The sequence below is a fragment of the Hippocampus guttulatus genome, chromosome 14, assembly GCF_054856545.1.
Source record: "Hippocampus guttulatus isolate MCC_2025c chromosome 14, RoL_Hgut_1.0, whole genome shotgun sequence".
Lineage (NCBI taxonomy): Eukaryota > Metazoa > Chordata > Actinopteri > Syngnathiformes > Syngnathidae > Hippocampus > Hippocampus guttulatus.
Window position 1 is genome coordinate 3,892,603 of NC_141274.1, and position 24,142 is coordinate 3,916,744.

At 42.9% G+C, this 24,142-nt stretch overlaps 1 protein-coding gene across 2 annotated transcripts in view; it reads left to right on the forward strand.

The window, feature by feature from the left end:
* LOC147194509 (low-density lipoprotein receptor-related protein 8-like) overlaps positions 1-24,142 on the forward strand; it is a 53,009-nt gene that overhangs the window by 18,037 nt on the left and 10,830 nt on the right. For both annotated transcript variants that reach the window (XM_086128572.1, XM_086128571.1), the window contains exons 4-10: positions 7,973-8,098; positions 12,756-13,142; positions 15,782-15,904; positions 16,113-16,235; positions 19,672-19,791; positions 20,119-20,244; positions 22,386-22,557. In XM_086128572.1, the coding sequence (XP_085984698.1) occupies positions 7,973-8,098; positions 12,756-13,142; positions 15,782-15,904; positions 16,113-16,235; positions 19,672-19,791; positions 20,119-20,244; positions 22,386-22,557 (1,177 nt within the window). The remainder of the gene's footprint in view (positions 1-7,972; positions 8,099-12,755; positions 13,143-15,781; positions 15,905-16,112; positions 16,236-19,671; positions 19,792-20,118; positions 20,245-22,385; positions 22,558-24,142) is intronic.

The window sequence follows — 24,142 nt, forward strand, 5'->3', positions numbered from 1 at the left end:
CAAATGGCCCGTCTGCCCCATTTACTCAATTTCACTGCTAATTAGCCATCCGTCTCTGTCACTGGACAAGCTTCCAAAATAGCTCCACATCAGAATGTGTCTTTGGCAAAATACTTGCAGCCAAGATCTGCAAGCAACAATGTGGTGAATTCAAGATTTGGATGGTACACTGGACTTTTCATAAAGAGTAACAATTCAAGCCTGGGAAGACCCGGTTGGCTGTCTCATAAGTTTATAATACCAGACCATCTCATGCTGTGTTAATGCCAAAACTTTCTCAAGACATGGAATTTTTATGTGTTGTGTTTGGTTTGTATGTTCAGTCCACTGTATTTATTGAATTGAACAGGAATTTTCATTGAAAATGTTTGAGAGAGCAGGGGCCAAAACTATTTACTTTTTCTTTTGTGAAGAACATTAACTGCAAATGGTAATCAGACACAGATGTGCTGTCATGTGGTGTTCCACAGGGCTCAATTCTGGGGCCTCTGCTGTTCTCGCTGTATCTGCTCCCATTGGGTTCCATCTTAAGGAAACATGGTATTCCCTTCCACTGCTATGCAGATGACTGCCAGATCTATGTCCCACTGAGCAAGAAAGACGCCTTCTCATTAAGGCCACTCCTATCCTGTCTGGAAGAAATCAAAACCTGGATGGCACAAAATTTCTTGAGATTCAATGAAAAGAAGACAGAGGTGATATTGTTTGGTCCCAGTGGCCCTTGTACATTCCATCCTGTAGACTTGGGCCCCCTGTCTCCTTATCTTAAGTCAACAGTCTCAAACTTGGGCCTTAAACTGGACAGTGATTTCAAACTCGATCGGCAAATTGGTGCCGTTGTTAAATCCAGCTTCTTTCACCTTAGACAGCTGGCCAAAATAAAACCTCTCCTCTCACATGAACACTTTGAGACAGTAATTCATGCCTTTGTCACATCCCGGCTCGATTACTGCAATGCCCTTTACTTTGGAGTCAGCCAGTCCTCCATTAAGCGCCTTCAGCTGGTCCAGAATGCCGCCGCTCGCCTCTTGACTGGTACTCGTAAGAGGGAGCACATAACTCCTACTCTGGCATCCCTTCACTGGCTCCCCATTCATTTTAGAGTTATTTTCAAGATCCTCTTATTTGTTTTCAAATCTCTGAATAATCTCGCGCCACCTTACCTCTCTGAGCTCATCCGCCCCTACACACCTGCCCGGCGCCTCAGGTCTGTGGACCAGACTTTATTAGAAGTACCAAGAACTAAACTGAGGCTCAGAGGGGATCGAGCCTTTTCTGTTGCTGGTCCCTCTCTCTGGAATGACCTCCCACTAAACATTCGGCAAGCCTCCTCGCTGCCCATCTTCAAAACCCTCGTCAAAACTCACTTGTATTCTTTGGCATTCGACTCAGCATGACTTAGATTTGTTCTTGGTTTTACTGTTTGGTGCTTTCTACCGCCTTTATTACCGATTTGTCTTACTGTTTATTGTGCATGTTAAATTGCTCCATGTACAGCACTTTGTATGCAGCGATGGCTGTTTGAAAGTGCTCTATAAATACTGTTGACTTGACTTGACTTGACTTGACAAATCTATTGGCTCTTCCGAATTCATGCTTGCTTATTTACCCACGCAAAAAAAGATATATTTCTTGCAAAATATTTAACCCTTTCATGCACCCTGTAATCTGATAACTAAACTGTCCACTGTACTAACCGCTGTCCCCGATAGGGTTAATTGGTCCGCAGAAAATAATTTCTTGCATAAAGTGAAATGTGTCACAGTGTCTTGTTGCATAACTCTGTGACGGTAATGATTTGCTCTTAAATGAAAGGCCACTCTACTCTAGCCTCACATGAATCAATTAAAAGCCACTAAAGCGGAGCTTGTCAGGCTTTCTTACAGTACACGAGGAAGTAGGCTGCACTTTCACTTTGACTGCATTCAATCTTTAATAGTTAGCCTCGAAACATGTATGTCATTATGCAAGGAACACGGACCAGTGACTGGATAATGTTTCACATGGGCTAATAATAACATCGAGCTCTGTATACCTTTAAAAACATAAAGCTGTAGTTTGACGAAAGCTTTAAAGCAAATATAAACCAGGCGGCACTATTACATGCCCTGGAATAGCCATGCCATTTTTTTGCTTCTTCAGTTTCACATGTGCACGGCCGCCTAGTGCATAGGCGCTCTGGCGAGGCTTTCTGGACTAAGACATCTGTGCCATAATCATTCTGGCTCACTGAGTGGATCCCCAATTACACGCTGGAGTAGCGTTACACTGCCATATTAAAAAAAAAAAAAAACTCTCTGAGTGAGTTACTCGCGATTCGTGAAAAATGAATGAGAAACATGGGAAGAGCCAAAGCTCATAATTTTTGGATTAAAATTAATGTGTAATCAAGGAGAAAGTGGGCCAGTGTAGCCAGCCGTGCATCCTCTTCATTCTTAGCAAAGTTGTGACGGTTATGTGCTATCAATTACCTTTTGTGTGGCTAAAAATGTGCACAATTTTGATGAAACACACTTCCCAGCAAAAAGAAACACACAGCGTATCCGTTTAGTTGCATTGTGAGGCTCGTGGTGTCTGTCAGCACTATCCATTTTTCACCAAGAAAAACTGCTGTGTTAAGTCTTCAGCAGCACATCTCAAACTGTCCCAGTGGGATTAAGGTCTGGACTCTGGTAGACAATCCATGCATAAACATGATATCTGTCCTAACAAGGGTAATATCATTTATGGAAAATCTTGTTGAAAGAAACGATGGCTGCGTTATTTTTTGGTGACCAGTCCAGATCCCACAATAGCCCCACTGACTGTCACATCGATCTCATTCACTCAGCGCGGTCCCTTATTGATTGTGTATTTGCACATGTGGTCGTTTTTATGAATTATATTTATATCTAGTCCACATTTTTATTCGTTGTCTTTTATCTTTTTATAAGAGGAGGTCACATTTGGTGTGCCTCAAGGTTCCATACTTGCCCCCCTGAGCTTTTTCTGACTTTCATGAATGATTTAGAATCGGCACTGCAATTCCGCGGTGCTTAGCTCTTTGCGGATGATGCTAAATTTTCTGGATTTTTTTTTTTAAAGTCAATATAATGATGTCAGCAATTTCAACCAGTCTCGGGTTGGGGTTAAGAGACCAGACAATGGCCCACCTCAGTCCGCGCTGGTTAATTTATTTGTTTGGCTTTTGTTCAATTTCCCCTCCTTACGTTATCCAAGCGAATGCACAATATTTTTGTCCCAATCCCTTAAAATATGATTCAATATTTGCCTCCCATTCCAAAACCCATTCCAATCCAGTAGTTGTAGCATTGCAAACCGAAATCGTAGTTTGAACAGGCTGCGTATTCGGTATACGCAGGTTCAAACAACTTCAACTTCCAGAGTTCAACTCAGCTCTGTGAAGAGACTCTGTGCGTGCGCTTTTAAATTGATTGGACTTGACAGGCATGAGAAGTGTATCCTCTTTCATTAAACGAGGACGTAACCCTGGAATAAAAACCTTTCGGGAAATGTGGAATTCTCAAACAGAGGGAACTTTCCGTTCTATTTTTATCCGCCGTATACTGAGCGATTTAAGAATCTAACCCCAGGGCACAGATTCGATTAGCCCAACAAGCTGAGCGATGTGTGCCCTCCAAACATTAACAGCTGGGTTTCCTTTGCGGAAGGTAACTCTGTCGACGGCTCGGTTTCTGCTAAGAGACAGCCTATCCCCTCAGTGTTTGTTTACCGTATGCGCTTGCTTTGTCAAATGCCTACATCGGCAAGTCCAGGTAAATCATTAATGCACCTTTGGGTTTTTTTTCGCATTACATTTGACCTTTGAAGCGTATAGCGAGAAGCAATTTGATGGAATGCATTTTCATTTGAAGGTTATGTTGATGGTTAATTAACTGAGTCTCGCTGATTAATTCAATTCATAATCTGGATGATTTTTGATTTTTAACTCATTCAATTCCAGCCATTTTTGCTGGAGCAACCCCATCAATCCCAGCATTTTACTGGATTTTGACTGATCTTGCAAGGCCCACAGAAAATTTGGTTTGAATGCTATATAAACATGGGGCCTACCAAAATAAAGTTTGGACTCTCTTCTTTCAGCAGAAAAATAATTTTGTTTCTATCTTTTTCCATTCTTCAGCAATCGGCATTACAAAGTGGCAAAATTTCATGGAAATGGCGATTCCTGGGCAAAAAACTAAGAAAAAGAGCTTAAAAGCTGCATTTCAATCACGTGAAGCACCACTGCTACCTACTGGTCGCTTTCTTCATGATTTACAATGCAAACGGCTTATTCTCATTCACGGATTGCAACAGACCCTCCTCCTCTCGATGACGCAAAAAAAAGACTTAGACGTACAAGTACGTCCTTGGTAGGCGGGGCCTAATTTAAAAAAGACGTACAAGTACGTCTTGTGGAATGAAAGAGTTAAAGGCTCACTTTCACTTACAGTTTGTGAATAGATGTGAATTTGTGTCCTAAGAGGTGTCGTTGCTATAATTTGTGTACGGCGCAACTGCGATCAAGCTTCAAATTGGTGGAAAAGCAAACGTGTGTTCCAGTGGAACCGTCATCACAGATGAGTGCACTTTGCAAATGGGAAAACAAGATTATCCCATCATGTAGTTTCTTAGAACATGGCTGTTCTCCTTCCCGTTGCATTTATAATGCAGGAAGGAGAACCCGGACGTTCCGAGTCAGTTTAATGAAGCCGTGCCGTCGGACTCATTTTATCAGTTCTTTTGCCCTCTCAGATCGCCAGGCTGAAAGACGTGTCAGGTTTTTTTTCTGTGGTGTCACACTTCCCTTTAATTGCCCTGCACTGAAAGTGTGTTGAGAGAAGAAATGAGAGAGATCAGACCTCCTTTGCTCTGAATGTAGAGCAGCTTGATCCGTTGACTGTTTGCAGAAATCACCCCCCGGTGCTGTTTTGGAAGAGTAGAAATCAAACCCGGCTGGTTTTCGTTCCAACTATTTGATCCAGCCAACCAGTCATCTGTCCTTCCGTCCGTCCTTCTCCTCTGGCAATACCAGCGTCATGTGTGAGCTGGAGCTTGATGCAGCTCATTAAACTATGCAGGGGTACCTAATGAAGTGTCTGGCTAAACTTGCAGAAGGACCAGAATAAAGGCAGACCTGTTGGACATGCCCGCTGGTTATGGTGATGGATCTCAGACCAGAACAACTCTCTGCAGCGGAGATGAATCCTCGTTTATCACTTGTTTGCCTCTTGAGTAATTTTCTTCTATTCTATGGTCTCCTTCCCGAGGGGGCGGGAAAAAAAAGCCATGAGGTGTGTCTTTATAACAGCACTAAATCAATATCTGTCTCCTGGAGCAGTGAGCTCCCACTTCGTTCGCCATCGTGAGCTTTTGGGCTTGTGTGTTTGAGAAGAAGTGAGCTCACTCTTTATTAAAGAGTCATCCGTTAAAGGACGAGGTGGGTCAGACATGGCGGCAGCTCGCCGAATTCAAATTCCGCTGCACGCTCTGCTTGTTTGCCTCTTCCATCCTCCATCTCTTTCCTTTTGCGATGGGGTGCCGCTGATTTTGCTCAAGGATAAGAATCAGGAAAAGGTCAGGGATCATTTTTTTTTTCTTGCTTCTTTTATGAATTGTCCACCGAAAAGCTTCTCTTGGTCCTCTCCTTGCCCCCCCCCCCACCCCACCCCCCTTCCCCTTGCCTTGTTTTATTGTTTTCTGTCAGGCCGTCTTTGGCTGAACATCAGTTGGATTCATTTGGACAGCAAGTCATTACTCTAAGACTCCGACTGTGTGGAGCTCATAAGTAATGCTCAACCCCCCTCCTCTGACCCCCCGCCCCAAGCCTGCCTGTCTTTCTTTCCAGACGTTGCTCCTTATAATCAGTCACTTTGATTGCTTGGTCAGTCCTGTCTTTTGGCTTGTGTCATGACAATCAGCAGTCGATGCACTCTGGTCATATCAAGTTAAGATAAGATAAGATAAGAAAACATTTATTCGTCTCACGATGGAGAAATTCCCAATTCACAGCAGCAAAGTTATGAAAGGAAGAAGTAGAAGAACAAAATATAGGAGCTGCTGCAAAGGAAGCCACTCTCGCGTTATATGGAATGATTAGTTGTAAGTGGCAACTGCATTAATTTCTAATGGATACTGCATTAATTCAATATTAATTCAGTGTTATTTGTGTTGCATATAATGTTTCTTGTTCGAGCATTTGACATCCCCAGCCACTGAACTTGTTAAATGGAGGATCAAATCCCAGTTATTTGATGACGTATTGTAACGTTAGTGATGAAATGGAGTGAGTATTTGGAGTAAAAAGCAACAATTTGTGATTTGATGGAATTTTTACTGGTCAAGTGCCAGTAAGATGCCATACTGGCCCAGGGCAAGCAGGCCATCGTTAATTTGGGACTTATGAGCTATTTAGAAACAACCCTTTGGCACTGCAGTGACCTGCGTGTTTTTTTTTGTTTTTGTTTTTATTTCTTGCGGTGTCAAGGCTTGGCTGCGTCAGCCATTCTCACCACTTGCTAGTTGCTCTCCCCGGGCACCAGCGGCTTCTCATCCAAACCCATCTCACTGCTGTCACTCCTTGGCCGGACAGCACTAAGATAAATCTGCAAATACTAAATGAGCGAGCTTCTAGTTTGGCGAGTTCAATCCCATGTCAGGCTCACCTCATGATCATTTGGATTTCAGTTGAGGTTTTTCTTCTTCCTGCAAATAGCATTCTTCATCATTCGTAGCCTTTTGACGGTCATTGTCCCGAAGATCATATATGATCCATTTTCCGATCCGCTTATCCTCACAAGAGTCTTGGGGGGTTGCTGGAGCCTATCCCACCCTGAACTGGTTGCCAGCCCATCGCAGGGCTCACAGAGACGAACAACCATCCACGCTCACACTCACACCTCGGCACAATTTCGAGTGTTCAATCAGCCTGCCATGCATGTTTTTGGAGTGTGGGAGGAAACTGAAGTACCCGGAGAAAACCCACGTAGGCCCGGGGAGAACATGCAAACTCCACGCTGGAATTGAACCACTACACTGTGAGGTCGATGCGCTAACCACTGGACCACCGGGCCTCCCAAATCATATATGAGGGCCCTTAAAATGAATCATCAGTGGCACATTTTGTAAAAATTGATGTCCAATATTCATGACCATTATTTTAAAATCAAAATTGCACGCTCGTCCGTAAGTAATGACCAAGACCTCAAATATGAATGAATGCCGTAGTAAAGATGGACACACACAAACACACACAGACAAAATTTAAGATGACTTTTACGAATAATAACACGACAAGACATCCTGGTGCATGTTGGAAAATGAAGAATGAAAGCTATGCTTTGAAAAGTAGCTCATTATACCTTCTCCCTGTCTGGTCCCATTATCGACAATCCAGTTTACCAAGAGAATGCATCACTGAGTTTTTTTCCCATTTTTTTTATTCCGAAGAATGGCCAACCTACAAGAAAAGAGCCTTTTGTGGTGCTTTGAACTCTCAGTGAATGATAACACCTGTGAAACGCGAGCAAGCACGCCACTATAAAAAAAAAATATATATATATATACTGTATATATAATATCAGAGATATACAGTACGACTTATAGGCTGAACCTTTGATTTTGTTGTGGGCAGCTCAAGGCCAGCGAAGGCGTATCATAAACAACACGCTTCATAATAAACACGCCGTAATCTGGATCAAACCCACCCGCTGCCAGCTAGAACAGATTGACACGGAAAGGAGGAGGGTGCTGACTTGTCCTTTTGATTTGTTGCCAACTGGGCACTTTCTCTTCCAAATGCTCATTTTTTTTGTTTTGTTGTTGTATTTTTTATTTTTTTTTGCATTGCACTTTGCCTTTCGGCCTATCACGAAGGCCATTCTTGGTGTGTCCTTTTGGTGCTTTAGAAATTGTTTTTGTATCCATGGTGCTAAAAAAGTAAATGTCTTGTCGTATCCCTCGCCCGCAGGCAAGCAGACTTGCCCGCCAGAGAAATTCGACTGTGGGGAATCCAATAAGTGTGTCTCATTGTCGTGGAGATGCGACGGCGAGAGGGACTGCGAGAACGGGGCGGATGAGGAGGACTGTGCAGCTGGTGAGTTTGTCACTGTTTGACCATGGATGTCATTCAGTCATTTTCTTATCATGGACAAAACATATGTATCCTGCTTTTTTTTGGGGGGGGGGGGGGTTAATGTAAGTATATAAACTCTTGCTACTCTCATTTTGGCATTGTCAGATTTGCAGAAGTTTAGAAGCCGCTTCATCCAGAGTCTGGCTGAACAATTAATCGAATTAAAATTGACAATGCAATGTAGCAGAATGCAATTCTCAAATGGCATAGGCTTGGAAAAAATTGTCAATTAAGTCACAATAAAAATTATATTATTTTTCAAAATCGTTCAGTCCTAACCAAGAGGCTAAAAAACACCCTCTAATTCCAAGGTTTTGATGTCAATTCGATAGTTTGATTCGTCAAGTGATGCAGGAGTCATTTGTGACGTTTGCCTGTGTGCTGTGGGCTTTCTGTTTGACACCATTCGTGGACAAACTGAATGGCGATTGGATCCTACAAATGCAGACACAAACAAAATCCATAACAAAGCTATTTATTTATTAACTAAAGGGCACCAACAAAGTATAAACAGAAATCGCCAGTCACAAGGAGCCAGGAAAAACTATGCATGAACAAAAAGCGCTTTACTATTCTAAATCCGAGAATATAAATGAAATGACAAGAGTCCAATTCCACAAAATAAAACAAGAGCAATATCAAAAGACAAAATAATACCAATACGTACAAGCGGAGACGAGAGAGCAAAAACGACAATGACGAGATCGAGAATTCTAGAAAACAACACTTGAGCATGAGCAGCATACAAGGTCAATAATCCGACAGAGACTTGGCAGTCAGGCAGTCCTTCGATACATGGCGACGTTGATGAAAACATCGGCAGCAAGTGTGCACGCTGGAGGGAAGGCCCTCTTCTGCCACCTGCTGGAGATACACAAGAACAGGATCATGACACCGTTCGGTTTAAGGGCTCACTTCAAACCAGGAGTCTTACGGGCGGGCCATGGCGTCACCAACTAACCAGCCAATAGAAAGATTCCGTCATTAGCCTGCTCCACCCCATCACTTCCCTGCAGGGACCTTCCTTGGCCTACTTCGAAGGCACCGTGAAGAATCATCCTCTCCCTCATGCCTCTTCATGTCATGAGAACAAGATTGAGGCTGTTGGGGGTGCGATGCTTAGATGGTGACGATCCTGTAAAATGGCATCCGGCAAGAAAATACACATTTGAGAAAAACTAAACATTTTATCCGACATGATGCAGTTAATTGCTTTCCTAAGTGGAATGTTTGTGCTTGTGTGGGTGTTCACGCTGTAGCTGCTTTGAGCAATTTGTGACTGGAGTTCAATCCATCATTTTTTTAACTCATTCAGTCCCAGCCAATTCTGGACCAAGTCTGAAAAGACGTTTAAAAACGTCTTTGGGAGTGAATGAGTTAAAGGGAAGCGTGTCAAACCCACCTAAAAAAAAAAGCAAAAAAACACAAATTAAAGTGTCTTACTGAATTCACAGCTATTATTAACCTAATAGATTCAAAGCAGCGGCCCGGTAGTCCAGTGGTTAGCACGTCGGCTTCACAGTGCAGAGGTACCGGGTTCGATTCCAGCTCCGGCCTCCCTGTGTGGAGTTTGCATGTTCTCCCCGGGCCTGCGTGGGTTTTCTCCGGGTGCTCCGGTTTCCTCCCACATTCCAAAAACATGCATGGCAGGCTGATTGGATGCTCTAAATTGTCCCTAGGTGTGAGTGTGGGCGTGGATGGTTGTTCGTCTCTGTGTGCCCTGCGATTGGCTGGCAACTGATTCAGGGTGTCCCCCGCCTGCTGCCCGAAGACGGCTGGGATAGGCTCCAGCACCCCCCGCGACCCTAGTGAGGATCTAGCGGTTCGGAAAATGGATGGATGGATGGATAGATTCAAAGCCTGAATGTTGTACCACACACACACACACACACACCAGGGGAAGTAACCATTAATTAACTTTGGCGCTAATTCCTTCCTTGCTTGATGGCTTTTGCTACATTTTCCATTGAGAATGCTTCTGTGCAAATCATTTCCTCCCCCCTCTTCTGACATCACTCCACGTTACAGCTTCGGCTTCACTTCGCAATGCTGTCACTCACCCAGACGCAAGGCGACCTGACTTCCAGCGAAGATTTGAATGATTCCAAATAGCCTGTTCATGGGGAGTTGTCAAAAATGTTCCCAGGGGCTGTTTTATTATTGCCGCGTGTCAGATGATTCACATTTCCAGTCATGAAGTGAGGTGAGGAAGGAGTCCTGAAATAACCAACCGGCCTGCGTCATTTTGGCTTCTTTCAACTCTGGAGGACTCACTTCCAGGCAGTTTGTCTTTGAGTTTCGATGATTTGCTAAATGTCGCATGCGACCACTTGTCCCACTAGCTTGTTTTTAAATCCACATACTGTTGTTACGGTGTTTATCCCGTGAGCTGTCTTTGGGTGGGGGTTGCCAGTCACTTGCAGGGCACATACGAATAAAACAGCTATTCAGTATAAATGGGAGTTGCTTGACTAAATTTACTATGGGGGATCATTTTCTTTGATCAAATATTCCCATCAGAATGTCATAAGGATTTATTTCATTAGAATTACCAAGACTGCATCTTATTCACACAGTGCTCTCACAAATTATTTGGAATCCACGTGTGCTCCATCACTGCTGTTAGCCCCCCCACCCCCCAAAAAACAGCCTGTAGCCAATGCACCCGAGTTTAATTTCATGAATTTCTATGACAACTCCCTCAAGTTAAGTTTCTTCTTAACGCCTTTCTCATGTTTGCTTGGCCTTAATCCTTATCGCTGGGAGCAATGCATTGCACTCTTTTTTTTTTTCTTCTTTTTTTCCCCCCTCAAGTAGTTTTTTGCTTGTGTTGAGCCCAAGTCTTTGTGCGTACTGATTACACGGCCAACCTGAGCCAGCCCCGCAACTCTTGGCAGTTTAAAAGAACTTTCCTAAAACCGTTGCCAAATAAATTGCATGAAGGCATTCCGCCAATTGAGACATCCACGTGCTGTATTATGCATCGGCTAAAATCAAGCTATTTTCTGTCGGAAGATTTCCCTGATCAACATTTCTTCAGCTAGCACATTTTAAAGTAATTAAAGAACCAAATCTTGTCAAAATCCGCCGTTAGTTTTGAGCAATGTGATCACGATGCCTTGAGAACAGATTCCTGAAAGCTCAGGTTAACGTAGGTTCGGTAACCACCAACGAGTAAACAAAGTAAGTGAACAATTCGCCGTGTGATGTCTTGCAATTATACGCCACGACAATTACAACCAGTGATCAACCAAAGTCGAACATGCCCGACAGTCTCCATTAATCCCACAAGAGACTTGACTGAAAAAATAAAGCATTTTGTGGCTGCACAACACTTTGAAAAAGGATATAGCGGGCCTACTTGTCACTTTGAGTTGCATCATGCCATGTTCGACTGATTTTCACGGCACAGGTGTATGTATGAGGCCTCACAGTAAAATTCATCTACTTTTGTTATTCCCCAGGAGACATGCAGTGACACAACTGAATCCACAGAAAATATGGTTTCTTCTTTGTGCACGTCACAAAAGTGTGCTAGTGATCCAGAATGTGGAGCGATAGATGTCAAAAATGAATGATGATAAGCAATGTGATTCAGTGAGCGGTAATGCGTCAAGATGTACAAATAAAGTTGGTTCTTGGCGCACTGGTATAATCCAAAGGGAAGATTGATCTTGTTTATTCTAGATGCTGAGTGTGTGCTCTCGAGTGACCCGACTTGTTATTGATTCAAGGCTGTGGCTTGAATGTATCTTAGCTTTCGGAGCACAGTGAACAGTCCAAAATGTTTCCTTGGTCCAGGGTGTTGTGGATGTGCAGATTAAAAAAAAAAATGCTTATTTTGTGAGCACACAAAAAGTTTTCTTTATGTCGGTCATTCAAGTTGTGACAGTGTGAGCACATACTGTCACAGTTCTGTTCTTCTGACTGCATGTCCAATATCTGTGCTGTATATCAGCGGTCCCAACACCCGGTACCGGTTCGCTGGTCATTTGGTGGCGGGCCGCACAGAAAGACTAAATACAGTAACTTCCATTACTTCTGTTTGATTCATTTAGGAATCGGAAAAAGGTTTTATTTCGAAAAATGACCGGATTCTATGTTATATCCGTCTACAGTATGTCACTCTTGACCGCTAAAATAAAACTCAAGAGCTAGCAAAATGAGTAAAAAAAAGCAAACGTCTTTGCAAAGTTCCTTTGGGAAGGGGAAAAGGCCCAGCCAGGAAACACAAGAGGGGCCTACGACTTCCATGAAAAAGAAGGCTACATTTAACTCATTCAGTACCAACCAATTCTGGACCAAGTCTGAAAAGACGTTTAAAAACGTCTTTGGGAGTGAATGAGTTAATAAGACAGTATCAGGAGTCCTACTTAAGATAAGGATTTATCTTAAAGGGAGATTCTCTCGCACCAAGCCGACTCTGCATAATATGTATGCGGCGATGGTGAGTCGTATTTTCCATGCACTTTTCCTACATCTTATTTTGAAGGCACGTTACCATAGCGACCAGAGAGTGTTGCGGCCAGATTGGACGTTCCTCGTGAATTTGAATATGATTCACACGTTTTTTGGGGGTGGGGGGTGTCTGTTTTTGTTCTTTCTGTTGACCCACCAGATGCCAAAGCTTGCCCCGCCGGCGAGTTCATGTGCGCCAACCGTAAATGTTTGGCCGCCGCCCACGTGTGCGACGGGGACGATGACTGCGGCGATGGCAGCGATGAGCTCAAGTGTACTTCACCTCTCACCTGCGGGCCCAACCATCTCCGCTGCAACAATTCGGAGTGCGTGCCGCTCATGTGGAGCTGCGACGGCGATCCCGACTGCGCGGATAGTTCGGACGAGGGGCCCGAGCGCTGCGGCGGCGACGGCGTTCATCTATCGAACCGCAGGGCCAACTGCACTGGCGAGGAGTTCCATTGCGCCAACGGGGAGTGTGTGCGACTAAGCTGGAAATGTGACGGCGATCCTGACTGCAAGGACAAGTCGGACGAGTCAGACTGCCGTGAGTTTCTGTTTTCGTCCTTTCGAAATCACTGACGGCCATGTTGTCTTGTGTCAAGATGACCCCTGCCGCCTCTACCTGCTGATATCCACTGCCTACTTATGTTAATTAGGCACAGAATATGCAGTTGTCGCTGACAACTTAAAGCAATTCTGAATAAGGCCCCGAATGGATCATTTGCATCTTGGCTTGTCCGAATCAGCATCATCTTCCCTGGTTCAGGTTCTTCCGTGTTGCTGCTGTTTCTGTTATTTCTGTCCCAAAGCCCTCCATCAATCAATCAATCAATCAATCAATCAAGATCTCAACCATGGTTGGCTGCTCTATTTGCGGATTTTTTTACACGTCACTAGTCATCTGCAGAGGGGGAAAAAATGACAACACTATTTTCACAAAAGTGGCCCGGTGTTCTAGTGGTTAGCATGTCGACCTCACAGTACAGAGGTACCGTGTTCAAATCCGGCTCCGGCCTCCCTGTGTGGAGTTTGCATGTTCTTCACGGGCCTGCGTGGGTTTTCTCCGGGTACTCCGGTTTCCTCCCACATTCCAAAAACGTGGCTGGCAACCGTAAAAGGGATAAAGGGTTAACCCCACCATTTTCAAATAAATAAAAAGATAACTTCAATGCTCCTAAAGTAAAGTAAGTACCAAAAGTTAAAAAAAGTAATGCAGTATTCCATTTATTTCCCCCCCGCTGACCTGATATCGTCCAATGAATAATGAGGAATGAATATGAACTTTGAATCAAATTTAATGAGTGCTATCACCATGACATCATGCTCCATTTTGATTTCGATCCGTGAATATTGTGCTCATGATTATCACTCGTTTGCTTGTAACCCGATTTGGGGATCGCCGTGGCATATTGTAATCTTTTACACCCCTCTGCCTCGTCCGCTCGAACTGCAGCTACTGTATTTGCAAGTCAGATTTGCACTGCACAATGCTAATGTAGCCTTACATAATAGTGCCGGCGCTTGTATTTTGGTTGTCTTACTAAGCATGAACAACATGAAAAGGCGCCGCTGGAAGATACAGTTCACTTCAAATGGCGACTGTGTTTTTGTAACCGGATAATTTCGTTTCATAATTTTAGAGGTGTACTTACAAAATGTAAAGAAATATTTTCAAAAATGAGAATGCCGGGTGGGCTGCACACATTGTCATTGTCTTGCACCATACATTTCAACTGTGCAGGGTGAAAATTTGTCCCGCGTGGTTACTGCACGCACTGCATATACAGTACAGTAATCCGCTAGATTAGGAACATTGAAGACATTGAACGCCTCAACTAAACTCCCTCCATGTCTGTTCTCTGAAACCAGTTTTACCTCATCCCCTGAGGTGTTATTTTGTCATTTAGCACTTTTTCTCCTCTTCGGGCAACTAACAGTGTCCGTCCGATAAAGGATGTGTCTGTCTAAATAAATCCAGTGTGAAGATGGGGACGTTGCGATAAAGCTGATTTTCCTCCTATCTAGCCAGGGCCGAGAGCAGCCCTGAAGCTCTTGTTGCACTGTGGTGGAGTGTGAAGCTGAGGTAGTCACACAAGCCATTAGGATGATGTTTGTCGCACACATCAAGTCCAGTAGTCTGGTGTCATGCGAGCGGCGTGTAGAAGAGGGCTGGGAGAATTACTTTTCTTTCGAAGCCACGCATGACTTTTTTTTTTTGTTTCTCTACCACTCCAATCTTCCATCAGAAAGATGATGGGGCATTAAAATCAAATGTTTCAGTTTGGACCACCTGCCCAGCTGAAGAAATTTGGCCTGCTTTGATTCATAATTGCCAATGATTTATACTATCAGCTGACTGTTGATTATTTGAGTCTGCTATATTCAACAATCAGATAAAAAATATTTTTATATTATTAATAATATTAAATAAAACCCCAATTATTTGGCTCTATTTTTGTGCTGAAAGTCTGGCGTGAGGCACGGTCAAATCTTAGTAGAGGCGGGTTAGACGTTAGCATTTGTATTTTCGTTGATGGACGCAAGCAGGCAGATTTAAAAAAAAAAAAAAAAAAAGCATTTTGTGTTGTTGCGTGAGACTCCCTGCTCCAAAACCAACATTGCTTTCCAACAGGTGTAAAGCTTCGACAAATTTCAGTCACCAAAATGTCAGATGTGCCAGGAGCATGTCAAAGAACTCTTTTCATCGGAACTCTCAGCACAGCGTAGAGAGATGAACCAAATTTCCAAGCAGGTGCACTGAGACTGGCGCAAGCATGAAAATCAAGATGTGCCAGTTTTTACGCATGAGCGCACCTGCGCCAACTACGAAAATAGAGCCCATTATCGGGGAAATTATTATGAAGCAGAGTGCGTGCTTCAACATAGTGAGTCTGCCCTAAATCAAACTTGACGACTATCAGGAGATAAGGCTCTAAACAAAATCATAAAAACTACAACACTCACTTCCTAAGGTGTCATGTTTAAAAATCTCAGTTTGTGGTATTAACTCATTCAGTACCAGCCAATTCTGGACCAAGTCTGAAAAGACGTTTAAAAACGTCTTTGGGAGTGAATGAGTTAAATAAGAAACTGGCTTGCTTTGAATTCGACCCCTTGATGTCTTGTTGAAAGGCTTCAAACGTGGTGTTTTTGTGTGTGTGTGTTTGTTTTTTCTGCACACAGCCCTGCTGACTTGCCGTCCTGATGAGTTCCAGTGTGGTGACGGTTCTTGCATCCACGGCATCAAGCAGTGTAACAAGGTCAACGACTGCCCGGATCACAGCGATGAATCAGGCTGCGTCAACGGTGGCTGCTCTTTGATTTTCTCTCTCTCTCTCTCTGTCTCTTGTCTGTTGGCAGTCTTTTATGTGTAGGGTTCATTTTGAATGCACCTAGTTATTTGTTGGCCCTTAGTCCTCCGGAGTGTTTTGGCTGTTATTAAAGTCCCAGGAACTCGGATATCACCCAGATACTCACATAATGTTTCACCTATGTTTTGCTTTTTGGGTTGCAGCCACAAAATGTGAGGGCCCCCTGAAGTTCTTGTGCAAGAACGGGGAGTGTATTGATAGTTCCAAAGTGTGTGACTCCATCAAGGACTGCAAGGACAGATCAGATGAGCCCAAGAAAGAGTGCGGTAAGAGAAGGCTTTCTTTGCGCAGCTTTGTATTTTGTATTTTCTGCTACATAAACATGTAACAATTACAGCATGTGATGATTGGCTCTGTGAGTCCATCACTTTGTCTCGATGAGTGTTCAAATTTATAAGGAGTCTAGGTCATCGGATGGTGACGGCTTGTCATGACACTTTAACTCCGGAGGGCTCCAACTCCGGTCCTCAAGGGCATCTATCCGAGCTTTTTTTTGGACGATCGGGATTGTTGTCAGGCTCCTGCAGAGCTTGCTGATGAGCCGATCGTTTCAATCAAGTGTGTTTGAGGGAGGGAAACATTTCAAACATGCGGGAAAGACGGCCCTCGAGGACCGGAGTTGGTGACCCGTGCAAATTTAGATTCGGAAAACTATGTGAGTCATTTAAGGAAAAGGTTTTCATCAGCAAGTCGAGCATAGTCGGCATTCGGTGCTCTACCTTTGCACAAGACGAATGAACTGTCATTTTTGACAATCGAAAGTGTGTTAAAGAACATTCATGTCAAAAGCTTGCCACAGTTGAACTATTTTGCTTCTCCTCAATCAGCAGGATTACATTTATAAGTTGTAATAGATTTGGAATTTTCATTCTAGTTAGTTTTTTTAAAGTAGTTTTAAGACCGGATTTGGTAGTTTTTATGAGTTGTATTTTCTTTTTCAATCCTTTGCTTTAGTTTTTATTCATTTGAGTAGTAGTTGTAGTTTTTGTCAAATATGTATCGCTTGTGTGCAAGATAAAAAAAAGACACTATTGCGTAGTCAAAACGCAACAAAAATATTTTAAAATCAACCATCCGCAAATCAAATATTGGTGTTTCCAACTTTATCCACTTGCCAACTCGTAAAGTGGATTTGTGGTTTGAATTCCTGTATTGAACCCAGTTGAAAGGAAGACACTTAATTGTGACCTAGCGTGGCGTTTTTGGCTGAGTTAAGTGGCAAATGCCGGTAAGCCATTCCAAACGCGTAATACAGAACATTGACACATTTATTGGAAATGACTTTGTGCTTTTTATGCGGAATCGTCGTGTTTTGGTTTGCCTCAAGTAACCGCCTCCAGCTCCATCCCTCTTGAGTCTGCTTGTTCGGATTACTTCGAAAGAGAAGGCAAAAGTCTTGTCTCTTGCGTGATAACCCCGCTGGTCTACATCCTGTTTGCTGTCTATCTGACATCATCTCTTCATCAGTGGACTCGATCCGTAATATTCCGACCACTTCTCTTTCACCCAAAAGTTCAACCTAACATTCATCTAGGCTGTAAAATCGCATTGGGGAAGTGACGCTAAGCTGTACCAGGAAAGCTAATTACAAAGAATCATCTCTCTTTCTTTTCTTCCTCTGACCTTGTATTTCCCCTTCATCTACGTTTTGTTCACAGCTTGTTAAAAAATGTCCACACACACACACGTACACACACAGACTTTGCACATTGCATTGCTCTGTCCTCTCAACCATTCATTTCCAAGATGTTCTGCACTCAAAACATTCCGAAGCTACAATACCGCACCGAAAACACTTGCAGATGCCGGGCATTGCTCTCCGCATCCCAGCACGTAGTTTCCCAGCTCATTAGGAATAATGGCGTCGACGGCGCAGACTCATTACTTAGCACGCTGCACTCTCAAGTCATGCGTTCACTGGGAAGAACTCTTCATAATGGCCACTTCGTAATGGGTTGTCAGAGTGAAAAAGAGCTGGCGGTGGCGGCGCGAGAATGCAGATGACGTTGGCGCACGGCAATAGAAAAAGCGACCTGTAAATCTTGGCTGCGCTTGATGGAATTTCTTGGAAAAATATATTCCCCCGTTGCCCTCCGTGACTCTTTTAGTAACTCCATCCAGGTCCAAGTGAGGGCAATTGCTAATCACTGGAATTGCTGTCATTGAGGTCTTTTTTCGAGTCTTTTCTACACTTCATTTTCAAGAGTAGTGAAGGAGAGCCGAGCGCTGTCACTGAATAAGGGTTGGGAATTTAACCCTTTCATGTACCAATAATGAGACCCTGTAACCTGATAACATGATAAACTGTCCACTGTAGTCACTGCTGTCCCTGAAAGGGTGAATGCTAACTGCCGATCTGCTTCATGTCTCATGACAATTTATACAATTCCAAGTCGATCGTTTTTTGTTTTTTCCTCATAGAGTGCTTTCATTCTGTTTTTTTTTTTTTTTGTACCTACTGGCTTCACGGACATGAGTATTCTCGAAATAAGTACATCTCAATTAGGATATGGTGCTTTTTTAATTATTATTTTTTTTAATACTACCATATGTTGACTTATTTTAGCGCTTAATGCTCACTGAAGTTGAAAGAGTCCCCAGTTAAGTGCTTCAGGATGGATCTGTTGTTGTCTTCGTCGACATGTGTTTCCAACACACATCAAATGCGTTCGTGCTTTGCCGCGTGAAATACTATAAGGGGGATTTGTCAAGTGCAAGGCAAACGAAAAAGGTCACCAAGTATTGCGCGATAAAGTAAACTCGTCTTTCATCTGTACCGCTGTACAACAAACCAAAAATAAATATATCGTCATGCGTATGATATAAATTTGCAGAGCTGAAAATGAAGGATATTTTCACTCTACTTAGTTTTAGATGTAGTTTCAGTTCGTTTTCTTCTTTATTTTGTTAATGAAAATGTGTTTTTTTTTTCAACTTTAGCTTGAGGTCTTTTGTAACTTAACTGTAATAACCTTGCTTCAAGCTCCAATTTGTATCAAGAGAAGATTCAGCTAAATGGTCTTCCAACCATTGAAAAAAATTATTTGAGTAAATTTAGAAACCTACTCTTGTTTCTGTACTTTTAAATAGTTTTAAAGTTTTCTGTGTTTAATTATACGCTTTTTGTACTTTTTGTCAGCTATTTTTGTTTCCTCTGATCTGCTAATGAATGTCGTTAACCGTTGTGTTTGTAAATGTTTGTGGGTGTTGCTTGTGTGAAGCACATTGAGTTAGCTTGTTTATGAAATGTGCCATATAAATAAACATGCCTTGTCTCGCCTAAGTGGTTCATTGTCGAGGGTTAAAATAAATATCTCAGGATCGGATGAGTTGATAACAGAACATCAATTCTGTCACAGCCCCCTTCCCCCTCTTTGCATCTTCCGTTAAATGAGAGTGAGCAGCACATCAGGTCTGCGGTCCTATCTCACTCCATCACTGGCATCTCGGTATCTCTGCTCACAGCCCTCATCGTCAGTGCATGAACCGATCAGTGATAATGAGTCTCTTTGATTCGCTTAGAGAATCTGAGGTGAAAAAAAAACAAAACACGATAGAATCATAGCTGGCAGTACAAGACTGGCGCTAACATACGACACATCAGAAATCTCTTTTTGGGACTGATACAAGACTTCTTTTCTACAAATTCATTGCCCGTATCTCGCACTCTTGTTTGATTGGCTGCGTTCTTTACTTTGCTAGGGCTTAACGAATGTATGATCAACAATGGCGGCTGCTCTCACGTCTGCATGGACCGACCCATTAGCTTTGAGTGTCATTGCCCCGCCGGCTACCAGCTACTGGACAAGAAGACCTGTGGAGGTATTTTTACACTGACAGTATGGGGACCAACCAAGTGTGTGTTGCTCTAGCATCATGTCATTCTCTATACACTTAGCCCTGATCCTTCTAACACTGATGCTTTGAGTAGAAGATTAGAGTACCTGTAGTTGGCATCGAGGGTGTTTGATATGATGCACCAGATCATCACCCAATGTCGCTCTGGTCTTTCGGAACCGTATTACTTGACTTAGACTTGAGCCACACACTCATCTGGTGCTGTTCCTGAGGGCAAATCAGTCATTTTCTGTCTCTACTTGACTGTCCCGCATTTGATTGATAACCTCTCGTTCCCGTCCTCCCCCGCAGACATTGATGAATGTGAGAACCCGGATGCCTGCAGCCAAATCTGCATCAACTACAAGGGGGATTTTAAGTGCGAATGCTATGAAGGGTACGAGATGGATCCGGTCACAAAGACCTGCAAGGCAGAGGGTGAGTGCTGAATCGTTAATGGAGGAAAAAGAGCCAATTGTGCGACATGATAGGATTTACAAGGAGGCCGTTAGAGATGAGGCTCATTTGTAACCCGACACACCATGTGGTTTCACAAATCCACTTGAGGAATAATGTCAACAAACGGTATTGCTTTCGAACAAAAATGTCCAGGTTCAGAGATCCTAATACAAGCGTAAACTAGCACTCGTTTTATGAACAACCCATGTCTTTGGGTGCTTTGGTCAGTCAGGAAAATAATGAGAATGTGATCTATATGAATGGGGTGAGAAATCTGTATTTCGGTTTACAAAACAGAGGCTACTTTAAACTGGCAATGTTTGATAAATGATGCGGGGGACAACTAATTTAGGGATGAATAATCTTCATCGCCTACTGTAAATGTTGCAGAACCATTTACCATTGTTTAGTCTCTGCATAATATGCGGCGATGGTGAGTCGTATTCTGTATTTGCGGTGTATCTTATTTTGAAGGCACGTTTTAACGATCAGAGAGCGTTGCGGCCAGATAGGACGTTCATTGTGTCATGATTCGTGTTTATTATTATGTTTAGAAAATACCGTGCAGGTCATATCATATTATTTTGTTGTATTTATCCGTCACACCTTAAAGGCCGGGCCCTGAAAATATTGTCTTGACATTAAACCGGTCCTTGGGGCAAAAAAGGTTGGGGACCGCTGCGATATATCACAGCACTGCGTGTGTTCTTATGAGCGTGTCGATTGTGTCTACCTCTATGTATATTTGTGTGTTTGTCTCTGCGCGACTTCCAGTGTGTTTGCTAACACTTTGCTGATGCTCGAGGACAATCCAATGTGCAGTGGCTCCACACTATTTCCAGGGAAGGGGGACTGCTGTGGTAGTCCTTCAAACCAGCAGGGGATCATTTGCTTGTCATTGAAACTTTTTAAGAAGTCTCGTTGAACAGCTGCCGCGAGCAGGAGGCTGCCGGAAAGGGAAATATTCTCAAACGTGATATGACGAATCTTTGACACAGACTGTTAGAAGGAAAATAGCAGCAAGTGAGTCATTAAGGACAGAATCTGAAGTCTGCCTCTGGAGAAAAGTGCCGTTCGGTTGCCTTCCTATTACTGCACAGTGCTAAAAGCACGGGTCAGTGAGAAGGTTGCATGCAGTTGCTCGAAAACATTCTGTTCAAACCATTTGGCTTTTTTCCCCGGCTGGCTGGAACGGAAAAAATTAACGACACATTGTAAATACGCCGCAAGATCTTGTTCAATCGAGGGTCTAATTAAAATTCAAGTTGGGCGACCTCATCACAAACAGGGGTTCTAAAAATAGACGAAACTACCCCCGAATTACGACAAGGACACACTTGGGTGAAGACAATTGTTGCTAATGGCCATGTGTGCTAATGACATAACAAAGCTTCTGCATACACAGCCTCAATTTTATGCAGTGACCATAACTCAATGTATCAAGGTATAAAAATAAAACAAGTAGGAATTTTTTCAAAAGTATTGTGCTTTTTCTGGGCCACAAAACTCCAGTAGAGCAGTAAGACTCTGGATTTGGAAGGATCCCAGTTTGAATAGATACAGTATCATTGTTGTTGAAACCCCGCTCAGCACAGAAACAACTAATTGTGAAAAAAGGGAGATACTGTATAATTGTGCCTCTGAAACCAAAACAAAAAGATCAGAACGGTTTTATTCCTTGTGTTGGCCTTTCAGCAAACAAATCATTCCTCATATAACCCAGGAGTGCCCAAGTCCAGTCCTCGAGAGCCCCTCCCTCTTTCAGAGCTGCCGGTCTGCGCTTTTCTGGTCTAAATTGCCTCCGTGCAGAATTAACCATGAAAATATAGCCCTAGAACATACCTCTGCCATAGTTTCTTTCGTTTTAATTCTGGGTAAACTTCCTTGATCATGGAAGATGACAAACAAATGGGCAATTCTATTAATGCCACAGATCCAGACCATGTCACAATCATACTTTGACCTTCATAAGAAGAATTTTCACCACGGAACTCATTAGCATTTTTTAATCCACTGAAGATATTATACTTCTGATTAACAATAACAACCTAGCCCTTTTTGTCATTGAAATTAACATTTCAAAAGTAGAACATTCAAAATGTTTCTTCCTTTGCGCTCAGGAAAAAGCCCTTATCTTCTGTTCACGAACCGACATGAGATCCGGCGTATCGATCTGGTCAAGCGGGACTACAGCCAGGTGGTTTCAACCCAGAAGAACACCGTGGCTCTAGACCTCGATGTGGCTAATAACCGAGTCTTCTGGTGTGATCGCTTTCATCGGAAAATCTACAGGTATGACGATCACGCGGAGTGTCGATTCAGTGAGGTGTTCGCATAGGGATGTTCAATACCACTTTTTTTCAGATCAACGTCAGTGTGAGTATTCACTCTTTGAGGACGCACCGATACCGAGTATTGATAACTCTCGTCCTTTTGATATATAAAATTCCATTTGATGATTCGCCGATGTGTCGGACTCCCACAGTATAGAGCCAACTACTGCTGAGGAGGATTCGTTTTGCTATGTCGCTGGCTGGTAGCGACAGCCTCAACGAGTACACCATACTTTAAAATAAGGCTGGTATCGGCCCGATACCGATTCCTGGTGTTGGTACTCGCCCATCCCAGGTGTTAGCGTTTCATCTTCAAACTCACTTTCTGACATTTAATTGGTCAAATCTTGGCTGTGGTCTCCTAGATCTGATCCCTGGTTGCTCTCGCAAATTCATTTCCTCCCTGGAGTGAATTCTAATTGGACCAGCATGTTCTTTTTATATATCAGAGAGATCTCTGGGCACAATAAAAGGGAAATTGCTGCTTGGCCAAGTGTGTGCGGCCCTCACCTCACACCTCTGTCATGATGATATTATTTGCGACATGACCGGCCCTGAGCGAGGCCTTGTCTATTCTAATAAGTGGTCCATCTGAGAAGGACTCTAACCCCTTCGTGAACCTGCTCAGTGCTTAGCTCAAGGCTTCCGTATCACTTTAACACAAGGCAAAATAGGGCTCACCATATATAAACCATTTACTATTCATTTAACCTGGAATAAATTCATTAGCTTTGATCGGAGTCTGACAGTGCTTGAAGGTCTCCGATGTAACTCAATGACCAAACCAGTGGAACCAAAATGGAAGAAACCCTCCTGTGTGATACAGTGTACTATATTTCCGACCACAATTACCTTGAAGAAGTAATTTATCGTTATCTTACTGATTACTTGATTCCTAAAGTAACTAATTTAGATTTCGAGTTGCTTTATTAGTTACTATCAGCAGATGCCTACAATCGCACTTCAGGTAAAATGACATCCAATACTTCTATATGTTCAAGTGTGATGTTGAAGGGTAAGGTTTTCGTTAAAATATAGAATAAATTAAATGACGACAGTCTTTCTGACTTTTATACATAGAGAGAGAGAGAGAGAGAGAGAGAAAATGAGTCTCTAAACTTCACTTAACGTGAATACATTTTCGTCTTTTTTAAAAATGTGACATTTAATGGTTAGTATTGTAATGGTAAAACAACATTTCTGCTTTCTGAAGTCACAAAAAAAAAAATCAGGGGCCTTCTGCATTAGTTGCAGCTCAATTTGATAATATTTTCATCTTTACGATAGTACGGGTTCGACGATTGTTCATTTTGCGAACGTTGTTTTGTCTGAACTAGTAACTGAATAGTAACTCTAATCAGACCACTATTTCAGATTTAGTAACACGTTACAGTTACTTGAAATAGCAGCCACGATTGAGTAATGCATTCATGACATAATTCCTACAAAAAAAATCTTGCTGAATGAATACCTCTCTTAATCAGCATTATTACACTCTTACGGACGCTCATTCGATTGCATTTGACATGCCGAATGGCAAATCC